Genomic DNA, 24,533 nt, shown 5'->3' with positions numbered 1-24,533 from the left:
GGGAACCCAAGACTTCAAGAAAACATGGCAGATAGAAATTTTGGAGCATACAAGTATTTTAACTGTTATTTGGAAAAAACAACTCTGTGTGTGAAAAGCTTTAATCACACAATTAGTCAAGATGAGCCAAGTTGGTGTGTCTGTGCTGGATCAGGAATTTCAAGTGCACTTTAAAAGGACTACTAAGATAGTACCAGCAAAGTGATTAAAATTGGTGACTCTCACGTACTTGAAAGACAGAAATAGAACATTCAGGGTTCCTCACTGTTTCAGGCGACATTATCCTCAGACTCTCACTGTTATAAAATACAAGTTTCTTCACTATTCTAAGTATTAGTGTTTTAAGAAGTTAAACCTAACATTTGAGAGGTACAGAAGTGGCCAAGAATGACAGAACTGAACACCACGTAACAGACTAAAGCCCCTCTAGGCTCCCTTGAAGAAATAACATTTGAACATTTTATGCTGTAGTGAAAAGGACAGTAAAACCAGAACAAGAGGATTTATTACAACAGCTGGGTCAAACCTCTCAAGAACAGAGCTTTGCAAAGGTGTTTTAATCGATTTTGCAAAGAAATGTAGTGTTTTAATTGATTCTGCAAAGAAACCTGGTGGTTCTTTTATTTTCACTTGGTTTTAATCAATAACTATAAAAGAAAAAAAACCAAACAAAACAACAGAGCTTTAGGTCTACTTGGGAGAAGTACAATAAGCTCCAAAACCTCACTCTGCAGCATGAAATACCTAATACTGAAAACAGCACAAACCAGGATTTATCACACTGCTGACTACCAATATGGCAAAATACGTCAGCTATTAACTTACCTAATCTATTTACTGAATTTCCAGAGATTTCACATCCTAAATGTGAAAAAATTACTTTAAAATTTTGGGGTTAACTTGAATTTAGAAAAAAAAAGCCTCAACTGTAACTCAAAGCAAGACTTTCTCATGTCAGGAAGGAGCGGTCTGATGCTCTCAGCATTAACTCCTGGGAGTGTTTCACAGTCACCCTGCCCTTTCAAGAGCACTTCCACCCAGGATTTCAAAGGAGAGGAGAAGCAGGTGACACTTCAGGACACCTCTGAGGTAGTTCACAGCATGATTCTGGTCTGGGGGAGAACAAAGCAGGTACAGACACCTGCCAGGGGAATCTCTGGAACACACAAAAACGTGACCTACAGGTGGGTGCAGCAAGACTGACTTCGAAGGTACAGCAAGACTTGCCTCTTTTTGTGCTTGCCTCGGTCTTTAAAAGCAGAGCAGAGCGAGTCAGAAACGAGAAAAACCCAACCCAAAGCCCTCTTCAGATCTTTCTCTCAAGCACACAGGATTTCAGGAGGAAAAAAAAGGGAAAATGGATGTGCTTTGAACCAAGCCACCACCGCGTGTGCGCTCTACTCCTTTCCCCTAAACATCTGCTCCTGGTTACTGTCAAAAGTTAGGATGCCAGTTTTTCATCTAACCTAATACAGCAGTCTTAGGGCCCATCTGGAAAATGTGATGTATTAACTTTCAACAGCTTCATTATCGCAGTGATTTTGGGGATACAGCAACGCAGGAGAACGTTTGTTACCTCTTTGCTCAACCTCCTTTCAAGAAAACACAAGTCCTTCTGCCGTGAGAGGAATCTGAGTCAACTTCTAGGTCTGGATATGAAAGTTTATTTACAACTAAGCCTGCTGGAAGCTGCTCAGCCAGCAATTAACAGCTGTTAATTCCTGTTGCTCAGGAACTGCATCAGATCTAAGTCTCCACTTTTGATTAAAATTAGATGAGAATTTCAAAACGAGCAGATTTGCTCTTTAATTGAAAGTCTACACGATGGATGTTTCACAGAAGACAGAGTATTGAAATTGCAAAGGGAAAACTTGCATTTTGGGATAGTTTTGCACAGAGGGAATACACAACCACTAAATAATATTTGTAGACTTACTAGCAAGGCACATGCATCTGCCACCATGAGCATGTAAAACACGTTGTTCCAACCAGATGGGGAAATAAGACCAGCCAAGAGAGGCCCCAAAGCTGCACCTAAAATACAGTATTGGTGTTGTCAAGCTGTGCAATACAAGATGTACTATATTGAAATACAGTTACTCAGAGTATCAATTTTTCCACCTAGTTTAGGTTAGGTATCAGGAAATGTTTTTTCCCCCCAGAGGGTGACTGGGCACTGGAACAGGCTCCCCAGGGAAGTGGTCATAGCACGGAGCCTGACAGAGTTCAAGAAGTGTTTGGACAATGCTTTCAGGCACATGGTGGGATTTTTGGGGCGCCACGAGTTGGACTCCATGATCCTGATGGGTCCCTTCCAATTCAGCATGTTCTAAGATTCTAGTTAACTCAGTATTACCTTATGTATTAAAAGGTCCCAGAAAGTGCAAAACACTACTGGTACAGATGCAGTACCAGTTAGGGTACTGCATCTGTACCTTAGGTTAGGGAAACCTAACCCAGGGAAGCTGGAAGGCTAAATGTGTGATAAATGTCTGTCCTTGGCTCAACAAAATGATCATCTAGTGTTAAGCTGAATGTTACTCAATTTTCCCTTCCACATACCAGTGCAGAGGGCATGAATAAAATATCCCTGATCCTAGAAACAAGTGGCATCTACTGTTGCTGTCTGTGCCCAGCATCAGTCTAAAACCCTCTTCCTCCCACCCTCAGGTGTGGGACCCCTACAGGTTTCAGGCCAAGTCTGTGCCATTTCCCATTTTCAAAGCTGTTCTGAGTCCTGGCAAAATGTGAGCTGAAGTGAGAGCCCAGTTTGTCAAAGATCCTTAGTTTTAACCTACCCCAGCCAGGGCAGGTGATCCTCAGCTCTGGCTTACCTACAGATCCAGTTCCATCGATGATCGCCGTCACTGTGGACAAGGCTCTTGCGTTCCCTTTCAGGCTTTTGTGGGTACCCTGAAGTGACAAAGATGGCTTAGACCCTCCTAAGCTGAACTCTGAAGAAAGTCCTTGCAACATCATCCAGCTCACACCTCTCCACATTAGATACATGTTGTGAAGATGGCTTAAATATCCAGCAGAGTCAGGCCCGACCTTCCAGCCAGCAGCTCCTTCAGCAAGGATGAAATGGGCAATGCACTGTGGCCACCTTGGTATTGCCAAGACCTCCAAGCCCAATGACAGGGCTCCAGAGATTTCTGTCCTGCTCCTTTTCCTGTATTTAGCACATTTGTTAGAGGACTTCTGCTTCTTGCTTGGTGCCTTAAGGAACCAACACCTTCCAAAGCCTCCCTAATGAACAGCAGCGGGGTTGATGTTTTCACATGGCATCTGTGACCTGATCCACCTGAATTCCTGGCAGCCTGAGTAACTGCAGGGCTGAGGGTGCCATGTCAATCTTGACTTTTTATTTTTATATACTTCTACTTTTGTAAAGGTCTGTGGCAGGTACAGCTTTTTTCCCTGATGGGAATTAAGTCACCAGCTCATCTCTCACACAGGTACAGCTCCTTCCCTCACTTAAAGATATAAAATATAAAAAGGGAGAAGGCACCTGTACAGAGGCCTGGCTTTGCATGCAACCCTCATGTTAATGTTGGGCTGTCATCTACAAGATTTGCTGCCTTGTTAGTGGTCAAGAATAATTTAGAGGCCTCTCACAAGCATGGCACTCCTTCACACTAACACACAAACTAAAACAATCTCAGTGGGAGTTCAGCACTGCCTATCCAGCTCCTTTGCTCTGGGACAATGCAGCCCCTTCCCTGTTGACCCTGCAGAAGTCAAAGGGCTCTCTCTGGAGGCCAAACTGCTACAGGGAAACGGAGTGGAAGCCAAACTCACCAAGTCAGCAGAGACAGCAGTGGTGATCAGAGCATAAGGGCCATTCACCAGGGCACCACTGATAAGCAGCATCACTGTAGAAAGTTAAAAAAGTGGAAAATCTGAGTTGCCTGAAAGACTGTTAACAGGAGACATCACAGCCTATAGTTCCCAAATGGTTTAATCCATCTTTGGCTCTCCTGACCCCATTACAGAATTGGGAAAAAAGAAAACCAAGATATATTCCTCCCTCTCTTCAAAATGCTTTATTTCATGGTGTGAATTCTCAAACATAACAGAAGATGGGGCTGAGATGAAAATCACTTCCCAGGGCCTTTATTGATCCTGGTAGGTCAGAAAAAGGGGACAATTTGACCAAACTGACTGTAAGAGCACGGTTACTCACAGGATACACCCATAAGCCCCTTTTCTGCTTGTACAGTACCACGGGATCCTAAAACTGACTGAGGGCTTTAGGCAGGGGAGACACTACTGTCTGCACTTGTTTTAATTTCTGCTTTGAGGTAAGAGATAGAAAACCACAAGTGAATTCAGCCTACACAAGTAAATATTGCTGTCAAAAGTACTACAAGTAGTCTTTAAACACCTCTGACATTTGGTATAGGGAATATAATAAAAAGCCTGCACTGACACAACAAGCTCCAGAAAGACTTAATTATATGAACTGTTCTCATGCCAACCTTTACTCGCTTCCTACCTCCTCCCTTTACCCTGTAAAAAGCCTGCAAGATCAAGTTTAAGGAACTTGCTTCCAAACTTCCTCCTCTAAGGGAAAAGATAAAATAGAAAGGAAAGAGCATCAAAGGAACATAAATTAAAAGTTCACAGAAAGCTAGGCAGAATAACTTAAAAATACTCACCCACAGTAGCCTCAAGTCCCATTTTACTGACTGTAGAGAACATGTACAACTGTGAAGCCAGAAGAATGAGCATTCTGAATATCAACACACAGACTAATCCCAGGTTCCCTATTTTCCCCATGTTAACTACAAAATATCTTAGCTGGTATTACATGAAAGCTAGTTCCAGGTTTTTGACTAAATCCTTTTAGACCACAGCAGAATGATTGTTTGACTGGATACAGGAGGGAGAAAAGGGGTATGATCCTATTCCCCAGTATGTCCTGTCAGAAGGAAGGGCTGTATTATGAGACCACTCAGTTTTAAACTCTCCAGTTGCACCCTCAACACAGCACAGAACAGTGCTCACAAAAGAATAAAAGAAAAATGCATCTCCTGTGTATGACTGCCAGTTTTCCAACAGCTACAGCACAGAAATTTTAGCCTCTGAGCAGGTAAAATTCTGGCTAAGAACTACATATCTACTTTCACAACACAGTGAAAGATTCCATATAATCTATGACAAACAATACATTAAACTTATTTGCTTGTTTAGTAAAGGCAGTCCCAATGTCTACACTTGGCTCAGCTTTCCATGCCAGTTTTTAATCTGGCCTGAACTCTTTATATCCAAGTTAGAAGATGCTGCCTGCAGGACTGTCCAAGGAATGCTGTCACAGTCTCAGCCACAGCTGAGAGGGGGAATATCTCTTACCGTGGGTGCTGCGAGCAATAACATCATCCCACAGGTTGATGCCCTCTTCTCCAGCCTGTCTGAAATGAGACCTGCCAAAATTCCACCTGGAAGAACACACAGGTGTGTGAGGAAAACACTCAGTGCATGTTTTACAAAAAAGACATCAGTTATACTCAATGCAACACAACCCAATGGCTTTTACTCTGCAGTTATACACAGCAGCACAGCATGTGAGCCTGACAACATAATTCACACAGCAAAATCCTCACTAACCCAACCAGTTATGACTTGAAGATAACAGAAGCAGACTATTGTTCTTCTTCCTTGTTTATTCCCACCAAATATCCAAGGCAAAAAGCCTTTTTGGCAGGGCATGGCCCCAGTGTTGGTGTTCTGGAATCCAGCTGTGCCCAGCTACTCACCAGTCTCTCTTAACTCCTTCAAGTTCTCAAGTTTGATGTCTTTGTCACACTTTGACCACAGGAAATGAGCTATTCTGTATCTTGGGGCAAATGAAATATGTGGTTTTCTCTCCAGGTAGTCAATCCAAGCTCTTTAATTTTCCCTACTTCTTGTGTTTGCCAACAACTGTACACATTGCACTAACGGGGGCGCGTGGCTGGAGGGGGCTGCAAGGCCTGAGGGAAGGAGCTGCCAAAATTATACAAAGGGAACTTGGTACAGGGAGAAGGAAAGGAAGGTCTCTGGATTCTCCAGATTTCTAAATGTCACCCTGGGCCTGCCTCTCCCTTCCCAGCTGCCCGTCTACAAAGTGCTCACATCCTACTTGTATTTAAATATAAATGCCAGAGGTCCAAGCTGCACTGGCAGGTTGTTAAGCTTGTGTTCACACCAGAATCAGATGCTGCTGAAAGACATCACCCACATCTCTAAGGTACTACTGACTCTGGCTATTTGCTCTCTGGGATGAAAGAAGCAGTGAAAAATGGCAGAAGTCACACCCAGCACAAGACTGGAAGAGAAACTGCAACACACCTGGACACCAACATCTTGAACTACCAAGGTCTACTCAGCTCTTGATCCAGGGAAACTTCTCTGTCATGAGCATTATTTTCCAATGGACTGATACAAGGCTTATTTCCATAAGGGAAGTGGGGGAGGTGGAGAGGGGATGGATGTGTGTGCTAAGTCAACCAGGCTTCAGGATGATGATATTTGTTTTATTGTGAGCTATACAGTCTACACTGGCATCGAAATTTAATTATTCATTGGTCACCTCACAAATTAGAAAGGAATAGCCTCATCCTTATTATTATGACAATCTCCCAATTTTATCACATGCAGTCATAATTAAAAAAAACCTAAACACCTGTGGCAAATCACCTTTGTGCCCACAGAAAATACACAATATACAATTTGTTTTGTTAGAGTGGCAAAAGGAAGATATTTTGATAGGTGGTACGACCCAGACTCATGAGCCAGAGCTGATGGAGCTATTATTCCATAATATTTCACTATTACAATTTGTACTGGACAATATAATTGGCTCTGAAGATATTTTCCTACCCAACACAGCTCTCAGCTCAGCACCTTTACTGCCACTCTTCTTCAGTGGACACAAAGACTATATAATAATATATGTAATCTCCCTGAACTGGTGTGAATAAGGGTGAAATATGAGTATTAAAACTTACCAAAGATTCCACCCACATCAAACAGTGTAGAAAGGTCCCCAGCTCTTTTGGCATCAAGATGCTCTAGTGAGGGAAGCAAAACATTTGTGTCATTTCTAGACTACAAAAGACAGAAATCTCACCACAGTCTTGTCACGTCAGGGCAAAGGCATCTTACAGCAATGCTGTTTATTCACAGGAATAAGCTGCCACAAGATGACATTGTGCAAGAGAAATATATCTAAGTGGATATTCAGCAACATAGTTTTTTGAATGCAATTACACTCACTGCAAGAGACATTTTACTACTTTTATAGTCATGGAATTATAGAATGATCTGGGTTAGAAGAGATCTTTAAGGGTCATCCAGTCCAAACCCCTGCAATGAGCAAGGACATCTTCAGCTGGATCAGGTTGTTCCTGACCTGACCTTGAATGTTTCCAGGAATGGGGTATCCACCACTTTTCTGGAAAATCTGTTCCAGTGCTTTACCACTGTCATTGTAAAAAATTTCTTCTTCATATTTAGTCCAAATCTACCTTCTTCTAGTTTAAAATCATTACCCTTTGTCCTATTGCAATAGGCCCTGCTAAAATGCTGGTCCATCTTTCTTGTAAGAAGTACTTATTCAGTGCTTCTTTAAGTACTGAAAGGCAGCAATAAGGTGTCCCCACAGCATTCTCTTCTCCAGGCTGAACAACCCCAACACTTTCAGCCTGTCTTCACAGCAGAGCTGCTCCATCCCTCTTGGTGCCTCCTCTGGACCAGCTCCAACAGCTCCATGTCCTTCCTGTGCTGGGGACCCAGAGCTGGAGGCAGCTCTGCAGGTGGGGTCTCATGAGAGCAGAGGGGCAGAATCCTCTCCCTCACCCTGCTGCCCACACTGGTTTTGATGCAGCCCAGGACACAGGTGGTTTCTGGGCTGCCAGTGCACATGGCTGGCTCATGTCCAGCCTCTCATCCACCAGCACCTCTCTGAGCCTTCTCCTCATCCACTGTCACCAGTTTGTCAGTTTTGCTCATAAGGAGGAGGTGGAGGGGGAGGTACACTTACTTTGACCTTTCTTTTTTGGGGTCACATACCTGTAGAAACCCTTCTTGCTACTCCTTGAGTGCCTTGCCAAGTTCAGCTCCAGCTGCACCTCAGCCTCCCTGACCTCATCCCTACAAAACTGGGCAGTGTCCTCATACTCTGCTCAGGATACCTGTCCTGCCTTCCTCTGCCCACATGTGCATTTCCTCCTTGCCCTGTAGTTTGACCAACAGGTCTCAGCTCAGCCATAATCATCTCTCTTGCCTTCCCTTCCTGATTTCTTACACCTGAGGATCAGGAGCTCTTGTACTCTATGGAAAACATTCTCCAAGATCTGCCCAGCTCTGTTCTGTTCGTCCCTGAGGGCAGTTTCCTGGGGGGTTCTATTGATCAGCTCCTTGAGCAGCTGGAGTTTGCTTTCCTAAAACTCATAGCCCTGACTTTACTCTTTGTCTGACCCAGATCCCTCAGGACTGTGAATTCCACCAGTGAATCATCACTGCAGCCCAGGCTGCCTCTGATCTTGATGTCACCCAAGAGCTCAGTTGTGTTGGGGGCCCTCAACAGTGCTTGGACTGTATCCATGCTGAAGTCTGGCCTAACAAGTTTCCTGTTTGTGAATAACCACATAAACAGGAACAAACACTCAAAAATGAGGCTCTTTGCTCTAAAAGCATGATTAGTGTAGATCTGGATCACTTACAGAGCCTCATCCTGGAGGTCTCCACCATATGACCTGTAATATCCATCACTAAACTATAGCTTGGCACAGCTTGCACTGTGCAGTTCCAGGGGACTGCAAAGACACAGGGACTTCCTCAACTCCACAGTTTGCCAGGGGCACTGAAGACCACTGTGCACATACTTATATTTAACCTAATGTATCTACTGATTTGCTAACAGGGTCAGATTCCCAAAAGTACATCAGGAAGTTGGGCAACCCAGTCCTATTAAGTGTGAAGCTTCAAAAGGAGCTGAATTTCTAAAATCCACCTTTTTTTTTGAAGCCTCTGCAATACAATTTACAGAGCAGTATGTGCTAAGGCAGAAGGGTCAGGGACACCACCATAACCTCACCAACATCTGCCACAACACAGACAACAGTACCAAGGTAAACATCATTAACCATTCTCCTAAAAGCCCAGTGCTTTCAAGGTACCCAGTCCTGCAGAATCACTGGCTTTGGTCCACACATAAGAGGTTTCAGCTACAGGATTTGCAGCACTTTGTGCTTTCACAGGGTGTTCAACCTGCCTCTCTCTGCTGGTTGTTCCTGCCATACTTGCCCAGCACATCTTTTCTGTTCTGGGGGTTTAAAGGTCCCATCATGGCTCACAAGAACATGAATTTCTCTGGTTAGGGAGAACTCCTTTCTCTGCACTCTAAAGTACAAAAAAACCAAAACAGCAGTACTGAAACAGATAAATAAGTTAATTTAGATTGTTTTGTACAGATTTGAATAAGACACTCCAATAATGAGAAGCATTTTTAGAAACTAAGCCTTTTTGATTTGTTTGCAAAAGCCAAAGACACAGCATTTATACCTGGAATTGTTGATGATGTCAGATTATTTTGTTTGTTTCTTTTGAAAATGCCCTCTTGTAATACTGAATTCATAAACCTGAGAAAATATGTTAACTGGTGACTTACAACACTCCTGCTACTGCAGCAGAGAAAGCCTCTTTCAGAAGCAGTAATGTTTATTTTCTTATTTATTTCAAGCTTGTATTCCCAGACACCTTGTAGTCATAATTCTGTATCCCTTTACTGTGATACTTACCTACACTTGTGATATAGAGGGGAAGCCAGAAGAGGAAAGTGTAGCTCACTAGCTTTGCAAACAGAAGACAAAGGGAGAACTCTACAACTCCCTGAAAGAATAAAGAAAATAGGAAGTTAGTATCTTGACAGAGCTATTTACTTTCAAAGGCCATTATGAAAATGGTTTCTAAGAAGCATTTAGGCTTTTCTTTTTCTCTTGAGGATTCCCAAGAAGCATTCTTCCCCTGAGAGCACAAAGAGCAGACTGTGGTATTTTACTTGTATTTTTTTTCTCTTTTTTTCAATTGTACTGAATTGACTGAAAACACTAAAATGGTACAGAATAACCTGAAGAGAGAACACTAAAACGAAGGCGGAGGATTTGATACTGTTTGGGACACTTGCATCACTTATTTTCCTTGTGTAAAGAGTTGTTATACAGCATTATAGCGGGTTTGGAGTGTATTCCAGAGCAACTGGCATCTTTTTGTGCTTTTTAGATCCTTCCTTCAGATGGGCACAAGATTTCTTCCCTATTGTTCAGCTCTTTGTAAAAAGCCAGTAAGCCAGTGTGACACAGTTCAAATCAGTATGTGGCAAGAGCACACAGGGCAATGACATATTTTAGACACTGACTCGCTCCATCCTCTTTCCTGCTGGGAACATAAAAGTGTACTTACTGCACAGAGTTGCAACTAAACTGCCAAATTAACCTACCTTTATTCCCCTCACCATCTGATAACTTCTTGTTTGAAAACAGATTTCTGAAACCCCTGGTATGGAGGGCTGCAGTTAATCTCAGGAACAGCACACACACAGAGCTGGCCCTACTCCACATGGATCTGTGACCCTTCCCATCAGCAGGCAGTAAAAATACCACAGAGGCTCTGAGATTCCAGGTGGCAGCAGCAGCAATCTTTCTACCCATTACTTCCACTTTACCACAGGAAAAAACAGTCCAGGACCAGACTGGAAAGGATGAGAAGATCCAGGAATACAGTGGCTGAGTACTGGGTATTTCCTCCCCTACTTTTTATATATGGTCCAAATTAATTTGCAAATAATTTTTCTGCATCCCACTGAAGCTTTTAGGCTTCTGTCTGAGAGGACAATCAAGTATGACAAGTTCTGGCCTAAAGGAAACTTCTTTTCCCAAACGTTCGGGCTGTTTGAAACTTTTCTTACAACAGATCATAAAATTAAAGCTTTTAAATACAATGCTGAAGAATGTAAAAAGGGAAGCCATGGAAGGCAGTTCTGACAAGAAGTGCTTATAGATTCAGTCTGTTATTCCATCCTTAGCACCCACATGTCATTAAGACAGATCAGTAAACTTTTAGAAGAGACTTTAGAATAGAATAGACTGTTTCAGTTGACCTACAGCAGCCATCAAGTCCAACTGCCTGACCACTTCAGGGCTGACAGAAGTTAAACCACATTAATAAAGGCATTGTCCAAATGCCAAACACTAACAGAGAGAGATCAGCACCTCCCTCTCCACCTCCCTCCTCAGGAAGCTGTAGGGAGCAATGAGTTTGCCTCTCAGCCTCCTTTCCTCCAAACTAGACAAGCCCAAAGCCCTCAGCATTCCAAGACCGTGATGCAAAGTTAATATATCCTCTACCACTCCATCCAGATGTTCACAGAAACATGAATTCTGAGGCAAAACTTAACTCTTAGAAGAACAGCACAAGTACTCACAGGTATTCTCAAGGCCCCAAGGAAGCTGATTGCTGATGTCCCATGTCTTCCTTCCCCACTGACCACAGTGCTGGAGTTCAGGGACACGCTGCAGTTTTCACTGTCAGTAAGTAAGTGCTGCATCTCTGGATCCTGCTGTTTCCCCCAGCAACCACACGAGAGAGAAAAGAACAAAGAATCAGAATATGTGTACAAAGAAATCAAGTAATTCCAAAATAATTTTAAAAAACAAGTATATATTTTATCACTGAAAGTTACAGCTTTTAAAAATACCTTGACTTCAATATGCAGAGTAGATACAAAGAGAGTATATACAGAATATCAGGTGAAATAATTCTAGTTGTTTATGTTTGAGTGCATACACTCTATTATGGAATCATGTTTCTCTTCTACTGTGGAACAATTTCACATATTAGAGTACATTTGGTGGAATAAAACAGTTTCCAGGTGTCCCTTACCCCACTACATAAATGTGGTCTAATAAAAGCTGACAATCTACTGAATACTACAACACATTTCCATATAAAGCATGTATTATCTTCTTTCTGTGCAAATATTAAGCCCATTTTTCAGACTCTGCAACACCGTCTTATTCACTGATTTAAATACAAGCCATCTTTCCAATTGAATTATGGAAATTGGGTGTTTTATGTTAAGAAATCACTTATTTTTTCACCTCTGTTTCATTTGAGCATTGCAATTCCCAAATTATAAAAGCCTGGAATGTACCAGCGTTACCTAAGTTGTGAATTCTGAGCCCTTTTTTAGCACTAGAAAGAATTTTACCCCAAGAATTCCACTGGCTGCTAAGAATACTTGTGGAGCAAGTTACCACTCAACAAGAACAAGCCATCCCACTGTAGCCATGAGGGTATATGTTATTTTTATCCATCCACCACACTGAAACAAACTCAGAATAGAACTGGAAATTTACATCTTACAGCTGTACACAGGAAAAAGAAATTTCAGGTATAAATAGCCCCCAGTACCTCTTTTCCAACTCAGAAAAAGGATGGGATGTAGCTATCCTCACTTTCACCTGCTCACTGAGAAGCTTTACCTGGCTGTGCACTTTTCCTAGCTATGTGTTCTACATACTGTCTTCTTCCTCCTAATTCTTCAGTGTTTGAATAAAGCCTCAGCAAAGAATTAAGCCTCAAATATATCTCTGACTGTTGTTTAGTAAGGAAAAAACAACAGGCTATTCGATTTCCAGTATTTATTACAAAGATTAAAACTTTCTGGTTAACATTTGGCAAGTTGATGGAGGAATAAAGGAGAAAAAAAAAAGTTGGAAAAATTCAATTCTGCTATTTTACACTCTGTGTTTCTACATAAGTTCTGTTTTTAAAGAACATAATTTAGGAGAAGGCACTAAGGAACCATCTGCACACCTGAGCCCAGACACTTAGCATAATTTTAGAAGCCACCATGCAGCATTCAAAATTCTCTACATGATTTGTAGATAGGATACAGGATATACCCTGTACCCTGATGAAGTATTAAGTGGAAGACAGCAAAAACATCTAGGGAGTTTTGACATGGCACTGTAAACTGTTCATGGCACGAGTCACTCCATCATCATCATCATCATCATCAGTATTTATCTTCTGAATTACTGGAGCAACTTCAAAACTTGAACTATTTTAAATGTAGTAATTTAGCAACTGAATTTTGGATTCAGCAATTCAAACCATCAGCTATTAACACTTAAAAAACACGAGGGAGACAGAGAGAGAGAGAGAGAGAGAGAGAGAGAGAGTGTGGAGAAAAAGAAGGGCTTAAGCATTGAAGCTCCCCCTGGATTCACTGGAAGACACTTCCAGGTAAGTATCTAAATGGACAATCTGCACAGCAAACTTAGCCAGCGTTGTCTGAGGCAATGCTGCTCATTTCTCAGACAAGTAGCTCTACGTCTATTTTGAAAGAGTGGGTTAAATATTGAAGTAGAAGTGACTAAAGTCCAAAAAAACTTATTTAACTCATGCTGGAAACTTCTGTCGACAATATGGGATTTTTATGCTGCAAATAACTAAATGATAAATAAAACCAGCAGTTTGTGCTTGGCAGAGTTAACATTGTACAGCCTTGCCAGCTTGTCATAGAGCATGATTAGGCATATGGCACACTTTTGATCTCTGGGGAAGGATTCATTATCCCTCAATTTTGTGTAATTTTTAAGAGGCCAACCTAACATAAGCAGCAATGAATGCACAGAGGTATTCAGGTCACGCAGCCAAAAACACATTCTGCTTTCAATCACTGCAGATCCTGAGTATTTGCTTTCTTTTTACAGTAATTGCAGAGGTCAATAAAAACCCAGTAAAAGCTGCCATTCTAGTGTGCTTGGAGACCAACTCATAAATGCAAAACATCTGCTGTTTGTACAGGCTCAAAAGCTGACTGTGAGAATCAGCTCCACACAACTGCAACACAACCGCTGTGAAAAGGAAAGATGTTCAGCTCTGCTTCTGACAGGAAAAAGATGTTCTTCTGTCACTGGCAGAAAATCAGGAAGTCCCAAAGAGTGACAAACAAGGATTTTTAATTCTTTTATTCATTTCTTTTTAAACCTCGTTAAGACTCCGCATCACAAGCGTATAACCCAGCTGGCAGCGTGGAGAGAGGATGGGGGGAGAATACTGCCAAGGCTGCCAGCAAGTGGGAATTTGCAGAAGAAATTCTCCCCTGTGAGAGTGGTGAGGCACTAGAAGAGGTTGCTCAGAGAAGCTGTGGTTGCTCCATCCTTGGAAGTGTCCAAGGCCAGGCTGGAAGGGGCTCTGAGCAACCTGGTCTAGTGGAAGGTGTCCCTGCCTGTGGCAGGGGGTTGGAATGAGATGATCTTTAAGGTCCCTTCCAACACAAACCATTCTCAACCATGATTCTAAGTCATGATGACAGAGCTAAAATATAGTCACCTGCTATATTCTTATATCTCTCCCCTTATCTTCCAGCTGGTTGGGAAATAATCCTGACAAATGGTTTCTGGGCTGGAGACTGTTCTTAAGCAGCTGGAAACGAAAATGAAGAACTCAGTACAGAGGGAGTTGAAGCTGGGCTGATCAAAATGATGAGTGAAGTGTTGCCTCAGCAAAAATTTTAAAACCTTTTTACCAGCACTGATTATTGTACCCTGTGAATACTCATTACCATTCTATGAATAGCAAAGGATGAATGGAACAGGAAGTTTCTATTTTCCTGGAAAAGTCTGAAAGAAGTTGGGGGGAAAAAGAAAAAGTTATCCTCTCAGGATACAATGTGCCAAGTGTACTGAATACAAATACAAAATTTCGAATGGAAATTTTCAGTTAATGTCCACCGCAAGATAAAATGTCTTTTTGCTCATCAACGGTCAAGTCCAAAATTCAGTGTCTGCTGAGAATTACCAGCACTTAAGGTTGCAAGTTTTAAGCAAGATTTTTCTGAATAATTGCTCATTTTCAGAAATATCCATCTCCATGTAGAATCTTGGAAGTACATAAAGCTGTTGCATTCAAAAGGGAAGGAAGTGAGACTGCAAGGACGGGACAAACACGATACATGTAAGTTCAAATATTTCAAGTGGGCTATCTCCGAAATATTTTTCAGTGCACTGCTGGAATTGTGTCAAGATTACAAGAAAAGACCAACTGAGTGAGCATGCCATCTCATTCAGCTCTGTCAGCAGCATTTATGCCAGGAAATGAGCAGTATTTATGTCAGGTAATGCTTAATTCCCTCGTCTGAAATTACATTTGTGTATGAAGATGGAAGGAGATTTCAGCATCATAAAAGGAGGAGCAATCTTCACCAACAGTAAATCTACTGTAAATGTTCCACATGAGCCTTAGGAAGCCTTCTATACTATTTTACAACAGTATGTTGTATTTTACCTGAAGTTTGCCATTTTCCTTAGCATTTAAGGTCGGCATCTGGATTCTGTACCGAGATGTACCATTCAGGAAGGTTTTAGAACTCTGAAAAACAAAACAGAACAACTCCATACCTCTGTTGCTTGCTTTTTGAAAGATGACATTAGTGTCAATCATTTCTCTGCAACAAGTTTGTGTGCATTGTAACATAAGCATAACCCCAAACGGAACATCTTTGATTTAATGACTGTGCATTTTGAGTTCTCAAAGTTCTTAAGCAACGTACACAACCTATGGCAACGTACATAAAATGCAATCACAAATTTATCTGGAGGCTAATTTCATGCTGGTTTTAGACAGAAGCAGCACACTGGATTCAGAGCACAGTCATGCCATTCTTAACACCTTTGGCTGCTTTTTTCTCCACTGAACTTACTGACATTACAAACAGTTTTTTCTCATAGGCAGATGATCCCAGCAGCAACCACAGGAGTTGATTTGTTTCAGGAAAACCTTGGTTCTTCACTTTCCTATCCCTTTAAGATTAAAGTTTATCCCTACAGATTATATTCTGCAGCATTATATTCTTTTAACCCAGAAATGGACTTGTGGACAGGAGTGTTAATGAAGAGCCTGAGCAGCTCCAGCACATCCAGCAGAAAAATCAAGGCAATAAAGCTACATTTTAGGTACTAGATGGCCCTGCTTTTTATACTTATTTATCAAAAAGTGCATTAGTGTAACAGTTCACAACAAAATTGCACTCCATGGAAAACAATTCTGTGATCTTTGGTCAAAAAAGGTTTACCAGGGACATTAAGGTTTGTCTGCTCAATTAAATACACAGCTTTAAAGTAGATTTGCAGCCAGGCATGGACAACCTATTGCTAAGACCAAAAGAAGCACTGTGCAGTCCTCAGGTGTGAGATGATTTTTTAAGTGTCTAATCACACACTTGATGCCACATTAAAAAAAACCCAACCAAAAAACCCAAAATAAAACAATAAAAACCACCACAAACTCTGCCCCAAATAACGCACCCCAACCCCTTGAGCTCACCATCACGAATGAAAAAAGAATGCAGATCCTCCCCAAACATTCTAATTCCAAATTAACCACTGGGTTATTCTTCCCCAACAAAAATACAAGGATATGTAATGCAGTACTCCTCAGGCAAACTGCCATTCATCACTCAAATCCTTCTAAGAAGGCAAAAAACTTTTGAGGATAAACTGAAGTATTTCTGCTGCTCAATACAGAGCTGAGGCAGCAGCAGTCTTGGGCACAAATTCCTCAAAATAAATCAACAACACTCAAGCCCCTAAGGGTCTGATAAAACAGATTTTTAAATTTTATCTTACAGAAAAATCTGGCTCTTGTCAAAAATGTGATCTACAATGATCCACAGGGAAGAAAACCCATTACCTAGAGAGAAGTCATCTACATCTTTAATCAGCAGCTCAGCACAGGAAAAATGAATGGCTTTTTCATTTGACTGTCAAAAAGTAAGATTTATTGTGGAAAGGAGAAAACATCTGGGGAAAAGGACTAGACTGAGAGGCTGCACATTTAATACTTGGACTTATTTCTCCTTTTCAGAAGATAAAAGTTGCAGCACGGTAATTCTTAAGTGCACAAGCACTTTGCAACAGGAGTTTAAGAGAGCTAAGTTTCCTGGGAATGCAAAGTCAAGAAAAAGGAAGTCCCTAGAGCATTAAGACAGGTCTGAATGAACACTATGTAACTATGGGGGAAAAAAAAACTCCAGGGAGAAAATGAGAAGCAATAAAACCAGTTCTAAATCACCACATTACCCAAATGCTGTTAAACCTCCTCTTTAACTTTCATGATGGAAGTGCACCAATGCTGAATAAATCACACTGGCTTCTCACTTTCATTTGTCACAGCTACAGCCATTCAGAAAGTCAAAGATTAAGGCTCCAGTGTGGGGATTTAAAAGCCCTTCATTGCACTCAAGTGTTTACTTGGAAACAAAATTTCAGATTGATAAATCAGAGCCAAGATGAATACAAGCAAATGAAGCACAGCCCAGGAAACCAGTGGATAAAGAATAAGAACCACACATTCAGGGCTCTGTGCCTGCCTTGCCTTCTGTGATTTTGGACAACTCAATGAAATCAGATTACTCACCACTACAAACTCGGTAGAAATACTGGGCTCACGATCATGCTGCAAATAAACAGTAGACCAAATTCATCCAGGATAGTGATATCACACAGAGAGGAACCTGACCTCTGGATCTTAATATAAATCTACACTAAAGTCCTTCCCTCAAGCTCAGCATTTATTTTAGTGGTGCTTAAATTTAACTGGCCTCATTTTTCCACAATGAGGTTTGGTTTTTAGCACCAGCCAGCAGAGCTGCCTGCACCTAACCAAGGCATCTGTCCAAAATTACCTACTGCAGCCTGATGAGAACAAGTGTGAATGTTTCTTTAGTGTCTCAAAAGAAAAAAAGAAAAAAAAGATTTCTGACCATTTGCAAAAACACAAACGTTGTTCAGGTTGACACTGAAATGACCGAGCAAAAAAAGGTCAGCAAGCATTTTATGCCTGACAAATTCCAACCCCTGTACAACACAGCTGAAATATTCTGTTCCCAGTATTAACACAGTCTTTTACTACACGAACCTTCCTTCAATTAGCAATCAGTTTTCTTTACAGTCAGACACTGTCATTAGCACACCTGCATTTGGAGGAGATTGTGAACTTCTCCTCTGACCTTATTAATTCCCCTAATTTCTAAATCCACCCTCCTGCAGTGAACAGAAGCTGTGAGCTTAAATCCATTCACTAAGGATGTGGAATCCTTGCAAGACCACACAGGTCTGAAGAGAAGTATTTGAGCAGTTCAAATAGGATACAGTTTCCCAAGACAGCGGTGAATCTTAATCTGAAAAGAGTTCAAGGCAGGTGGGGAAGTATTTTTATAAACCTCCCACAAGATTTCCAGATGTGAAACGGGAACAGGGAAGGAAGAAGTGATGCCTTTAGCTCTGGAGGGCAAGGTTTCCAGGAAAACTGAAGGTCAAATGTATCCCATGCAACAAGACTGTTCCTGGAGCAGGGATCCTGCTGGTGCCCGAAAGAAGATGAGGCCAAATGCTAGTCCTTTTCTGGGACTGAGGGAAAAGGTGGTGAATAGAAGGGGGGAAAAGCTCCTAAAATGCTAATTTTTTGTTAGAAATATCACAGTAAACAGATATTCAATGTCAAAATTTTCCATACCAGCTCCTTGAGACATATGAGCAATATATTGTGCAGAGCTCTTTAGTTGTGCTTTCCAGCCAAAGTGTATTTGAAACAAATGACAAACATTTACTTCCATGAGGCTTAACAGCAAATTCTGTAAACATGAGGCTCTAGGTGCTCCTGAACTCCATAAAAGCTAAGGAAAAAAAAAAAGACACTCCTAACAGGAGGCAATGAGAGTCACTTAAAATACTCTCATACTTGACAGAAGTTACCTTTGAGAAATGAAAGAGAATTAAATGAAAAATAGAGAACGTACTGTGATCCCACCTTATCTCACAGTAACAAACTAAGAACAGGAGTTCCCCAGACCACTGAAAGTATTCAGAAGATTTATCAGGAGTACTTCATATGAGGAGGAGAAACCATTATCTGGTAAAGAAGAGATAACAGACTAAAAACATTACCTTCAGTTACTATTCAAGAGCATTTAAAATGTAAAAAAAAAAAAAATCTATCTGAAAATACTGGAGGGGAGTGGTAAGAAAACAGCAATCATCCCTGTACAACCTACTTGTGAGACTTGCAAATAAAAGCTATAGTTCACATGTACAGATAATTTCCATCTGGGATTCCCTTGGGACCTTCCCTCTGACATTTCCCCCAACAGCCCTGATTTGCTCTCAAACCTGGGAAACCCTATGACCTTCTCTGCCAATCATCCCTACTATTCTTCCAAAGAAACAGGTGAAAACATGGCAGACCAGATTGCCCACAGGTTCCTGGAAGCCAAAGGAAAAGAAGGCTGGGGCAAGAGCTGCTCTAGGTTGTGGTTACAGTAGAGACAAACACATACCAGAGCCTTAGGGAACACGAAACAAGATGAACCTCTAAATACACTCCTAAACAAAACTTGGCTATGAATGATATTCTGTTATGAGAAGTTATGCACAGCTGGTCTTCCCAATGCTCTCTTTTCTGGTCCCTTTCCTTGCTTTTTATTTTTCTCTCATTCTATTTCGACTGCCTCCCCCTTCTTGGGTCACAGCTACGTGAGGCAAGAAAGGAAACAATCATCTTCTCATTTTAATTAAATATTTCCAAGGCACATCTTTTTGCCATTGACACGACTTCCTAGAATACTTAATTTTGAGCACATAAACATCCTGTGAACTTTTGTTTCAAAAGCACTGAGCAAATATCTTGGTAACAGAGCTGAACCACTTCCAACCTACTTCTAGTGTTTGAACCATCTTATAGTAGGCACTTGGAAGAGAAAGCTTTCCTTTTGGAAACAATTTAAATAGTTATGAGTTTTGCTGCCCCAATGGCACACAAAAACATACATACGACGTTCAGCAACCCAAAAAAAGCTTAAGACATTTGCACATACACATTTCAATCCTGCTTCAACAACGTCTTAAGAGGTCAGTCTCTGATGTGGACTTTCAAACCACCGTGTCAGGAGAGTCACATCTTCCCTTGTGATACAGCAACGTGTGTTACACAACTTGTGTGTGACAGTGTATTTACAACCTAGTGAAGTTCACAATCTTGACAAAATTTAAGCCCCTGAAGTATAAGCTCTTATACACTAAATAGCAAGATCCCCATGATGCCAGTGAAGCACGGGATCAAGGCATTCTAAAAAACTCCCAAACACCTACGTATAAACAGCATCACCATCCTTGAGGATTTCAAATTTTAGCAGGCCAGCCCTAAGCAATTTGATCCTATGTCAAATTTAGACCTGCTGTGAGCACAGGATGGAACCACAGAATCCCAGAATGGTCTGGGTTGGAAGGGAACAAAGATCATCCAGTTCCAAACCCCTACCATGGGCAGGGACACCTTCCACTATCCCAGGTTGCTCAGAGGTCCATCCAACTTGGCCTTGAACACTTTCAGGGATGGGGCATCCACAACTTCTCTGGGCAACCTGTGCCAGGGTCTCACAACCCTCACAGGGAAGAATTTCTTCCCAATATCTAATCTAAATCTACTCTTCCAGTTTAAAACCATTCCTCCTTGTTCTGTTACCACATGCCCTTGTAAATATTCTCTCTTCCATCCTTCTTGTAGGCTTCTACAATGTTCAGAGGTCCTGATTCAATCTCAATTATTCTGGGATGCCACAAAAACTAAAGCATCCATCTGTCATATGATTCATACAACTTAGCACAGATCTTTTTCCCTCTCCTTTTCACATTTCTTCATTAATTTGAGTTTTAGACAAATAAATGTCACATTATATCACGGCTAAACTCACTGTCACAAACTGACTGACTGCTCCAATCTCTTCAATTCAGCTTTATATCCATCCCTTGCTTTTCCCTACCCATGTGCTCCTACTGTCCCTTCCTCTATCCAAGGGAACATCCCACCACCCATCCCAAGCCCACAGACACATGCTTCCTTGACCCTGTGTCAGCAGAAGGGCTGTTTGCTCTTTCTAAAAAGCCTCATACAGGGTTCCCAGTGAGACCCTTCCCAGGATACAGCTGGCAGCAAACTCACTATGCCATACCTAAGCAAGGGAGGCAACAGCAGGAGATGGAACAAAATGCCATGCAGATGCCCAGGAAGACCGGAGGAAAGTAAGAAAACTCAAGGAAAAAAAAAAGAAATGAACAGTTTTTCCTGTTTTACTGTTGTAAGATCCTCTATTCCAAAATTTTATTTAAAACAAATTAATTCACCTCTTGATTCACTTGCTTTGAGAGAAAATGAGGTTCTGGTTTATCAGTGAAGCACAGACAAATCATTATAACAGCCTGGCTCAACAGGGCCACACGGACTGATTTCCAGAACTGTCCTAATAAATGTGTATTAGGAAGCAAAAATCAATACAGAAAAAGCATTCACTTACACTGGATGGTGTGCAGGAGCAACTTACATCCTTAGGATCTGAAATACAACACCACATATAGTTAACAGTGAAAAGAAGCCTCTTAAAACACTTTCAAACAGTGTTATTTACTGACAACAAACCAACAGTACAAATAACAAGGGCTATTTTGGCAGTCCTGCTCTTTACAGAATTCTAGTTACCTCTGCAGAACTCTCTTTACTTGTTGAGATAGGACAGTTATAGTAAAATAAGCATTCATATCTCTTGAGTCTTCATAGGGACAACATGGGGCATTCTTCTTTAACTTCTAATTTAAAGTTCACAACCTGCTCTACCAGCTGACTTCTGTATTTCACAGCACAGAAGATGGATGGCATGGGTTGAATGGTAGCACAGAACATACACTGCAGCCAGGTGGGACGTTCTGCTAAGATACACTTGAACAACTTATCAGGACTGGGAACTAATAACAGGGTGGTGGACTCAATTCTGAAGTGTGCTGGAGTCATTCTGGGCAACAGAGCTGGGGAAGGGTCTGGAGAATAAGCCATGAGGAGCAGCTGAGGGAGGTGGGGGAGCTCAGCCTGGAGAAAAGGAGGCTCAGGGGGGACCCTCTTGCTCTTTGCAACTTCCTGACAGGAGGGTGGAACCAGAGAGGGGGTCAGGTTCTGCTCCCGGGGAACAAGGGACAGGATGAGAGGAAATGGCCTCAAGCTGTGCCAGGGGAGGGTCAGGTTGGACATCAGGGAGAATTTCTTCATGGAAAGGGTTGTCAGGCATCAGAAGGGGCTGCCCATGGAGGCGGTGGAGTCCCCATCCCTGGAGGTATTCAAGGAACAACTGGACATGCCACTCAGTGCTCCGGTCCGGCTGACAAGGTGGTGATTGATCAAAAGCTGGACTTGATCTTAGTGGTCTTTTCCAACCTAAATTACTCTTAAGCAGCTGGTGTTCCTCACCCATAACGAGCTCCCCCATGGTTCTGTCCCTCTGAAGCACTCACGTTCAATGAGAAACAGGAAGCAAACAATCCCCATCACAGCAACGATGACTCCGGGCACCACGAAGGAGAGACCCCAGCACGTGGACACCCAGTAAGCAGCAATTAAGGATCCCAAGATATTTCCCACTGAAGTGTGTGAATTCCAGATTCCCATGATCAAACCTCTCCTGCATTAAAAAAACCCCAACAAAATCAAATAACAACCCACAAACTTTTCTTATTACAAGCATTACTGGATTGAGAGAAGTGTTATCAAAAATAGTTGTTCATCTGTGCTGTTACTGAAATATTTTAATATTTGCAATCTTATGGTTCTTTAACTGATCGTTTCTTTATGCTACAGTCTCCATCTGGCAATTTCAAGGCACCTAAATATTAATAAAAGTGTTGTAAAATACTTCTCTGCGCATCACAGAACTCATCCTGTATTTAATGCCATTTAAAGACACCATTAGGGCTTGCATGTTTCTAGATAGAGCTTTTTGATTAAAACAAGTATGCAGATGTTGTGTAGCATGTGGACACGAAGTCTGACGCTTTTGGGAATGAAAATCCTCCTGCAAACACATTGCCCTGATAATCTGATGCTTTCAGGACACGGCAGACTTATCATGCAGAAGAAAACAACCTGTACAGGATATGCGGAGCAAATTCAGTATTTTCTGGTCACATTCTGGACTTGTTGGGCACTAGCAGAAGATGACACTTGTGCAAGCTTGGCTAACACACACACATGAGACTGCTGTCTGCCTGGAAATCCCAGATTAGCTCCAGCACAGCTAATGTAAACCACAAAAATCCTACTGAAGTCATGACAGCAGGGTTTGTTTTTTTTTTCCCCTTCCTTGTTCTTCCAGGGGGAAAAACTGCCTTGTCCTCAGCAGTTTATGTGGAGCAACCTAACTTGAACAAGGCCCAGTCTTTTCCTTGGGCTAAAGATCTAACAGGTCTGTCCACATTTTCATGAAATTTGTGGAAAAATGAGAACAAGAACCAAAACACTGACATTCAAGCAAGAGCCCAACCCACCCGTCCACTCTGTGGCCTCCTAAAAGAAAAGGCTGTTGCTTTTGTGCAAAGCAAAGCCTGAATAAATGTATTTATTTTGCAGACTCATCGATTTTGTTCAGTACTGTATGACAGTTATTCTCTGCATTTTGTAACATTCACCTAAAAGGCTGCAGGGACTACAGAAAACCACCTGAACCTACATTTTCACAACTATGCTGTGATTTTATATAGAAAGCATATATTTAACTGTTGTATATCCTTCTCTGGAACTGACAGACCATAATGCTCTTTTATGGTATTTATCTACAAAGGATGGTACTACAGTAGCATTATTATGTGCTACATCCACCAACCATTATCAGAGCCAGTGGATTTACCATGCAGCTCTTGTAAAATTTATGGAAAACTACTGTATGGTGGTATGACAAAATAAATTACAATTGACCTCTGTGCAGGATTAAGACAAAAAACCCAAATAGATGATTTAAAGAAAAGTGACAAAAAGAAAAGTTAAATCAGCTGCCGTACGTATTTTCCTTTTTAAATTGAATTTTTAAGTTTATGTAAGTGTGTCAGAAAAAAGGATATTAGACAGATACTTTTCACAGTTACACCCTGACAACTGTTTTGAAACACAAATGAAAACATGGGAAATTCCACATTAAAATGGCATAATAACAGCCTGTACTAAAGGTAGTTTTAGACTGTTAATATTTGCAAGGATTATTCTAATTCAATTCTGAAATATTTCATCTGAAAAACTAAGTGTCAGACTAAAGAGCTACCAGAGAACATTGGTTTGACATGAGGGAGAACATTTCAAACCCATACACAAACTGATTAGTGTAACAAAGGAAGCTCCTCTCAAAGTTCTACTTAACTGCTTTTTCATCCCCCAAAAACACAGAAGCAGAAAAAGATATTTAAATTGGCTGTATTACAGCCCAGAATGTATTGATCTGTACTTCCAAAAGTCTGGGTAACATATGATTTACCTTCCTTTTCCAAACCAGTTGCCAATACACGTAACGACACTCGGCCAGCCAGTAGTTTGCACCAAACCATTTGCTATCTGAAAGTATATAAAAATTATAATAAATAAACATACCCTATAATAAGTCAGGCTCCTACACAATC

The 24,533-nt window shown here is 41.4% G+C and overlaps 1 protein-coding gene across 9 annotated transcripts in view; it reads right to left on the bottom strand.

Annotated features, from left to right (window-relative positions):
- SLC37A1 (solute carrier family 37 member 1) overlaps positions 1–24,533 on the bottom strand; it is a 39,140-nt gene that overhangs the window by 3,568 nt on the left and 11,039 nt on the right. For 8 of the 9 annotated variants that reach the window (XM_017810960.1, XM_017810963.1, XM_017810964.1 and 5 more), the window contains 12 exons: positions 24,392–24,468; positions 22,386–22,552; positions 21,401–21,438; positions 15,340–15,423; positions 11,468–11,602; positions 9,786–9,876; positions 6,993–7,055; positions 5,356–5,441; positions 4,662–4,710; positions 3,802–3,875; positions 2,835–2,913; positions 1,937–2,034 (listed from right to left, as the gene is read on the bottom strand). In XM_017810960.1, coding sequence (XP_017666449.1) covers positions 1,937–2,034; positions 2,835–2,913; positions 3,802–3,875; positions 4,662–4,710; positions 5,356–5,441; positions 6,993–7,055; positions 9,786–9,876; positions 11,468–11,602; positions 15,340–15,423; positions 21,401–21,438; positions 22,386–22,552; positions 24,392–24,468 — 1,041 coding nt within the window. The remainder of the gene's footprint in view (positions 1–1,936; positions 2,035–2,834; positions 2,914–3,801; positions 3,876–4,661; positions 4,711–5,355; positions 5,442–6,992; positions 7,056–9,785; positions 9,877–11,467; positions 11,603–15,339; positions 15,424–21,400; positions 21,439–22,385; positions 22,553–24,391; positions 24,469–24,533) is intronic. The other variant, XM_017810969.1, reaches the window with a different exon arrangement.

The sequence above is a fragment of the Lepidothrix coronata genome, unplaced genomic scaffold (genome assembly GCF_001604755.1).
Source record: "Lepidothrix coronata isolate B3197 unplaced genomic scaffold, Lepidothrix_coronata-1.0 Scaffold30, whole genome shotgun sequence".
NCBI lineage: Eukaryota > Metazoa > Chordata > Aves > Passeriformes > Pipridae > Lepidothrix > Lepidothrix coronata.
This window is presented reverse-complemented; position numbering and strand designations above follow the sequence as displayed.